At 44.5% G+C, this 7,262-nt stretch overlaps 1 protein-coding gene across 2 annotated transcripts; it reads left to right on the top strand.

Moving 5' to 3' along the window:
• The first annotated feature begins 523 nt into the window (after positions 1-523).
• LOC144138705 (zinc finger MYM-type protein 1-like) lies at positions 524-6,588 on the top strand. Of its 2 annotated transcripts, XM_077671109.1 has the most exons (5): positions 524-635; positions 3,094-3,185; positions 3,291-3,353; positions 3,437-3,547; positions 3,707-6,588. In XM_077671109.1, the coding sequence occupies exons 2-5, from the start codon at positions 3,104-3,106 to the stop codon at positions 5,968-5,970; spliced, it is 2,520 nt and encodes an 839-aa protein (XP_077527235.1). In that variant the 5' UTR covers positions 524-635; positions 3,094-3,103; the 3' UTR covers positions 5,971-6,588. The 2 variants fall into 2 exon arrangements, with proteins under 2 accessions (XP_077527235.1, XP_077527234.1); XM_077671108.1 differs by lacking the exon at positions 524-635 and having other exon boundaries at positions 2,339-3,185.
• The last annotated feature ends 674 nt before the right edge of the window (positions 6,589-7,262 follow it).

A 7,262-nucleotide genomic window follows, 5' to 3' on the forward strand; every position in this document is an offset into this window, starting at 1 on the left:
TCTATTCCACGTCTTTGTCGAAACCGCAGGAGCGTTCTGTGTACATTATAGGTGTGCAGTCCTCACGTTCGTGCACGGCGTGTTAGCTCTCTGAAATGGGGAGGAACGGAGTGTTTCTATGTAAAACGCGTATGGCGGCACTTTAGCTCAACGCATCCAGCGGCATGCGTATTGTGGCGGCGGAAGGGCTCGCACGTGGGCCAGGTCCTTTAGCTTTAAAGAATAGCGCGAAAATAGCGCGAACGATGCCGCGGCGGCGTTGAACATCCTGTAAGGTGCTGCAGTGTGTCCCCCCCTTCCTCACCTATTTCCTGCGTTTTTTTCTAACCGGCAAGGGCATTGAGCGTAAGTTTGTTGTGGGTATGCAGTCTTGCAGTGCGCCCAAGGCGTGTCCCTCTTTTGAGGGTGGTGCAGCAGAGAGGGGACCTGTCACTTTTCCGATGGGACAGCATTGTTTGCGGAGACTTTCTGACGTTGGAAACCACGAAACGATGGGCAGATTAAAAGGCCCTGCGACGGGTCACAAGGTGTTTAAATAAGCAAGTTCAGCTTGTGCGAAGCTGCACTAGTCCTTCGCACAGGAGGCACGACGGCGACCGGCCCTACTACCGGACCGGCAGACTGCGCTCGCTACGGTATGTACCGTCCTTTACAATTATTATCAGTTCGGTAGGCCTGTTTAGTCTTCCTTTTTTGGACATAGACAATCAGTCACTTATACACGCTACGCTACAAATTCACTAGGCCCGTTGGCGCAGTTTGTGAGCAAAATAGTCGTCATTTTCCATTTAGGCGTTGGAAAGGACGTTCTTATGAATTTATCCACATGTTGCCCTTAATTCTTGAGACGCGACAGCCTGTTCTGATCTGATGTTCTACTTCCTCCAATCAGCATGTAACGGCTTTGGCAGTACTTTTAGACCGAGTTTACTACATAAAGATCGGTGAGATACTGTAGGCTTTTAGAAGCAAGATGCATCCGCGCTAATACCTTGATGGACGTGAACGGAGAACGAAAAGAAGTTATGATATAAAGTTCTCATTAAAGAGCATTGCTGGTACCCGGTAAGAAAGTCGAACGTTATTTAGCTAGGTCATGAATTTTACTTGATGTTTGTTTTTATTTCTTTTGACGATTTGATATTTACGCTTGATGTAGAAAAAGAAGACTGTTTCCTTTTGATCGTAAATCTTGATCGTAATCTTCTTGCACATGAACTGGAATTCTATGCTATTCGAGGTATGGCTTTCAGCCTTATTACATTATAATTTAGTCATCGTTCCCAGTTTGTGACAATAATACAATTGCAAGTCGGATATTCAGGAAACATGTTCTGGTGTTCCCCAGGGCAGTATTCTAGGACTGCTCTTATTTCATATTTATATTAATGACATTGTGCAGATAGACCCGTCAGTGAAGTTCGTAATTTACGCCGACGACAGGAGTTTGTTTATCGCAGAAGAGGCTAGCGAGAGATTACTCCAACGAGGTAATGAGGTCGTTGAAAAATTAGCCGTATGGGCTTGTTGCAGTGGGTTCAAGAATAACACTGAAAAATCTAAGGCAGTTATTTTTGGTGCAAAAGGTGAATATGTCAATAAAAACCAATATTTAGTTTTAAATGCGTGTCCTGTAGAGATTGTAGCCAGCTTTAAAAATCTTAGGAGTAGTTTGGGAACACATGCTTTGGGAATTGCACGTTGACCAAGTTGTCAACAAACTGTCGAGAGTAACGAGATTGCTTTACAAAAATAGTGACCTATTGCGGACGAATACAAAGCTACTCATTTATTATTGGCTGTTCCTGTCGTACTTAAACTGTTGTTTTCTTGTTTGGGGCCCAACAACGGTTACAAATATTCCTACAATATCTAGGTGCAAAATAAAGCTGTTCGATTTATACCCAACGTTGCAGCAGACAAGCCAACTAGATCTTTGTTCAAATAGTTTGGTTTAGTCAACACGAACAATTACTATAATTACCGTTTATGGAAGGCGTGGGTTGCTGAAAGAATAAGGGAAACGTTTTCTATTTGTACTATGTCCAACCTAACCGTTAAAGAGCATTCCTACAACACGAGACGACCTGATTATTAGACTCTCCGTCCCACTAGAACAAATTATGACGACCACTTGATGCAAAACATTGTCCCGAAACTTTGGATGAGCAGTGGAAATCGACTTACATTCAAAGATGGGCTTGATTTGTATGTATAGCGTAGTGTTTGAGCGCCATTGTCGCTAATGTAGCGTTTGTTTTTAACTTTACCACCTTTCTTATTTTTTTCCGTTTCCATTGCTTGCGAGTTGTACATCTCCCATGCAGGTGTTGTATAGGTGTTTGTAGCATGCAAATTTTGGTTTTTCTCTGATGTGAATAGCTTTGCTTGAATTATTTATGATTTCACTGTTGTACGCCATTTTCTTTTCTCCGAGTGGGAGAACTTTAACAGTTTGGTTTGTCACCGAAGCATCCCGTGATTTTCTCACATATGTGTTTTTATGTTAATGTTTTTAATACGTTTTCTCATGTGGTATTACAACTATGTAGCTGCTGACCTCGTAATCGGGCGGGGGGAGGGGAGCAATGTCAAGCTACGAATGTTTCTATTTGCAAACATTAAATAACGTTTCTATGTCGACGTCTATGACAGCCACCACTTGGGGGGTCTCGGGGCCTTTGGGCTGTCTTTCAGATTTTTTTAAATAGGCCATAAAATATCCCGAACCCGAATTACCGAATTAAAAATACTTCCTAGCTCTCATATTATAACAGCCACATGCTGCTCGACATTTCCTAATACAAATGCAATTTAAGTTCCCATTATTCAAATTGATATAGCCCTCGGATTACGGATCACCGCTTTTCTATACAATAAAATATTTGGCCTCTATATTTTCTTTCGTACTGGTCACAAACTGTTCAAAACAGAAAAAGAAACAGGACAGAGGTCTATCAACGCTGAGTTTTGTTCAGCTCGATCCATGTTGCACTGTTAGTGCAACAAAACCAAACGAACTGGGGCATTGATCATGCCGACGTGTGTTAGGTGTGGGCAGCGTCAACTAACGGCTCTTTTATTTGATCCCAGCCCTCACGCAATGCCCGGCTCCCAAAGAAAGATCAGTGGTTTCTTTCTACCAGCTCCAAAGCGTGCATGCCTTGGAAGCAGAGATTGTCAAGGTATAATAATGCACAGATTTTTGTATATAATCACGAGTTCTCTTTGTGTGAATGCCTCCGTTCAACAATTCTCTTTGCTTCTACGCTTTTCTCTGTCGCTACCAGATATTTCTTCTGAAAGACCCAGCCTACAGTGTCATCGCGCAGAGCAAGGCACAGGCCATGATGGTAATAATTGATATTTCATTGATACATTTTTGCATTTTAAAAGTGGCATTTTGAGACAGTTAAGGACGGTGCGAATTTTGCAGAAATTGGTCCATCCCGTACCGACAACACGAACGCCGTTGTTGCACAACCATTACCTGACGACAGCGCCCGTCCTCCGGACCTGTCACCACTGTCGACTGATTGCTCAGCGGGTAAGTAGTTTCAGTATATCCAAATTAAGGTCATGCCTATCGGTTATGCCAATAATACTTTTTTGTTAGACATAGGCTAGGGAAAATAGTGTAAACTTGATTTAAAAACCGAATAGGAACAGAAGAAGCAATGAATGCCTTTTATTTCATTTGTACAAGCCCAAACATCGCGGCCTGCTAGCCGGACGGAAGAAGCAACCAGCTCGGACGAAATGAGCAATCTGCAATCGCTCGCCTTCAAGAATTCGAGAGAGAGTTCAAGCGAGGACGAGTCAGCGCTGAACGACCATCCGTCACTTCCGGCAAAAAACTACAGGTTCCCAAAAAACCAAGGAGGTAGATCATGTCAACGTGGCTGGTTTGAGCGATTTTCTTGGCTGTCCTACCAAAGCAAGAGCGACTTAGTCTTTTGTCAAGAGTGCCGTCGACATTTCAAGAAAAAAGGGGACAACACTAGAAATGTGGAGCGAGCTTTTGTTAAGACTGGTTTTAACAACTGGAAAAAGGCTATCGAAAGGTTCAAATCGCACGAAAAGAGCCAATTTCACGTTGACTCCGTGAGCCTAAACTTGTCATACCAGAGAGGCATTCCTGTTTTGAGTCTCCTTTCGCAGCAATGCAACAAACATCAGGAGGATGCCAGGGCAGTACTTCGCGTCATAGTTAGCTCTGTGCGCTATCTCTGCCGCACAGGGCAAGCTCTTAGAGGACAAGGTAAACTGGATGGAAATTTTCTCGATTTGCTTCATGAGAGATCAGAGGATGTCCCGGTCCTTAAGACGTGGATGGTTAAGAGGGACAAATGGGTGAGCGGGGACGTGCAGAATGAGCTTATAGAAATTATGGCGCATACCGTACAGCGAGAGATTGTGGAGGACGTGAAATCCAGCCCGTTCTACGGTATCATCGCTGATGGAACAACGGATGTGAATGGTGACGAGCAGTTCACCTTTTGCGTGCGGTGGGTGCAGAGCAAGACCCTTGAGCTTCGGGAAGAGTATATTGGCATGTACAACGCGCCCGACAGCAGAGCTGAAACTCTATACTCTGCCATCAAGGACATGCTTTTGCGCCTGGGCCTAGACTTTCACTGCGTCCGTGGCCACTGCTTTGATGGGGCGGCAAATATGTCCGGTCGTTTTTCGGGTGTACAAAAAAGAATTAGCGATTGCGAACCGCGTTCTTTGTATGTCCACTGCAGTAATCACTGTTTAGATCTTGTACTGCAGGAGGCTAGCAGGAGCTGCGACATAATTGGAGACGCTCTTAGCACTGTTAAAGATATTTCCAACGTAATCCTCGACTCCAAAAAGCGCAAAAGTGCTTACGCCAACATAGTAGTTTCTACAGGGGGCGAAGTAGATTTGGAGAACGGTTCCAGGCCAAACAATTTACTGCCGCTTTGCCCTACGCGATGGACCGTTAGAGTTAAGTCCATGCAAAGGTTTCTTGACAACTACGCTAGGGTACAGGAGACGCTCAAGGAGCTTTTGGAGACACCAGGTTCAGTGACAGATGGCAGCAAGGCCATTTTCAGGGGTTACTACACCCTTTTGCAGAAATTTGAAACGTTGTTAGGGATCAACATCTCCATAGCTTTTTTCGGCCCTTGTGAAGAATTGGCAAGGGCTTTCCAGAGCTCAACATGTCGAGCGGCGGGTGCAAAAGAGGCTGCAGAGGCTCTCCGCGAGGCGATCTCTCGGCTGCGCTCTGATGCCGCGTTTGAGGAGCTGTGGCAGCACACGAGCACAACTGCAGCACGCCTATGCCTGAAAGAGCCTCGAGTGTCCAGGCCGGCAAAACCGCCTAGGCGGTACGAGGCGACTGACAGGCCTGTTCAGCCAGTTACACTCGACGTTAAAGCAGCACTGCGCAAGGAGTATTTCGCTGCTGCCGATCGGATTATGAATGAAACGCAACGGCGTTTTGAGCAGCCGGGCATGTTACAGCTCGTAAAACTGGAAGGCATTTTAGCCAGCGCTGCAAGGGGAACTCAGTTCACAGCTGATGGGCTAAAGGCGTCTTTGGGAGTGCATGCAGTAGATTTTGACCTGTGCAGACTCTCGGCGCAGTTTCTGCTTCTACCAACTCTTCTACACGATGCCGATTCCACCACATCCCTGGGCATTTTGAAGATGCTGCAAAGCAAACCGGAAAACATTCGCGAGCTAATGGACCAGGTCGTGCGGTATGTTCAGCTTTTGCTGTCCACACCTGCATCGGTCGCTTCTGGGGAGCGCTCTTTTAGTGCTCTGCGCCGAGTAAAAACTTATTTGCGCAACCGAATGACCCAGAAGAGGTTGTCGCATCTTCTGATTTTGAACATTCATAAGGAAAGAACGGCGGCCCTCAGGTTAGAGGACATCATCAAAGAATTTGTGAGCAGAACAGCGGAGCGAGTAGCAACCTTTGGTCCCGTCTAGCTGTCCGAAATGCCTGCTGCTTTTGTGCATTTTTGACATTCATGTACAGTCATGGTCACATGAAGTGCGAACACAAAATTATGAACAAGAACACGCAAAATTGAAAAATGCTGTTCTTGGAGGTCCAAAAATGGCGCACTGTTGGTATATTTTGAAAGCCACATTTTCCATCTTTGTTATTGTTATTAGGCCACACATCAATGTGACTTGCATGGAGAGAAATCGCGCTATTTATGTGTTCTGGTTTATATTATCCTGGTCGCGTTTCATTTGTCCGTGACTATACATACATGTATTATAGCGTGCTTGTTCGTATTGTTGCATTTCCATTATTTTTATGTCATGTTTTTATATGCGTCAATATACAAATAGAAACAGACCTAACTTTACAGGATGGCATCAAAGAACTTTGGAGATAGCAGCAACCTTTGGTTCCACCTAAGCCCCTATAGCAATAACACCACTGACTGATAAGTGTGATGCTTGTGTGCAATATTTCCAATTGTATGTATGTATTATAGCGTGGCTGTTTGTACTGTGGTATTGCAATTTTTGTATTTGTATTACGCTTGTTTTCTGCGCCATTGTATAAACGTACCAAACATTCTGTTGCTTAAATAATATGTAAAATGCGAATAAATATGTGGTCACTGAAAATTCACTCTATTTTCTGCTTAATAGTACGCGGCCTATCTTGACTAAGATAGCCACTCGCAACACATTCTCTTTCTTCCCCCTTCCCCATCCCGTTTATTTTTTATTCAATGAACGTATAATAAGCACAATTTAAAGTTAAGAATAACCAGTGGGTAAAAAAAGATTCTTGCACGTGGTTAATAGAAAAGAAGTCGATTTTTTTCTTTCTAGCGAAACTCTGATTTTAATCGCGTAAAAATTTCGAAGTACATAAAAAAATAAAAAAAATTGCTTCAGCCCCCCCACTGAAAATATAGTTCCGGCGTCACTGGATGTCAAGCAAACACACTCAACCGCCAAAGTCAGGCTTTATTTGTGGGTAGGCCGCAAAAAATTCTTTATCTTCACTTCCGCTGTGGTGGCCTTGCCTCGAAGATGCGCATGTCGTTTTCGCGGGAGGCTGCAGAATTTTTTGTTCTATTCCTAATGCTGAGAATGGCGTACTGTTTTAAAGCCAAGCCTTAGTGTTCACACTGATCCCGCTGCACGCCAATACGCCCTGCATGAAAGCCGACTTTCCCGGACGATCATTGGTAAACGCTTCCCGTGGCCGGAATCGAACCCGTGTCTGTCGCGTTATGAAGCGGGGGTCTATC

This window comes from Haemaphysalis longicornis, unplaced genomic scaffold (assembly GCF_048455015.1).
Source record: "Haemaphysalis longicornis isolate Haplotype H1 unplaced genomic scaffold, Haemaphysalis longicornis Haplotype H1 scaffold_5, whole genome shotgun sequence".
Lineage (NCBI taxonomy): Eukaryota > Metazoa > Arthropoda > Arachnida > Ixodida > Ixodidae > Haemaphysalis > Haemaphysalis longicornis.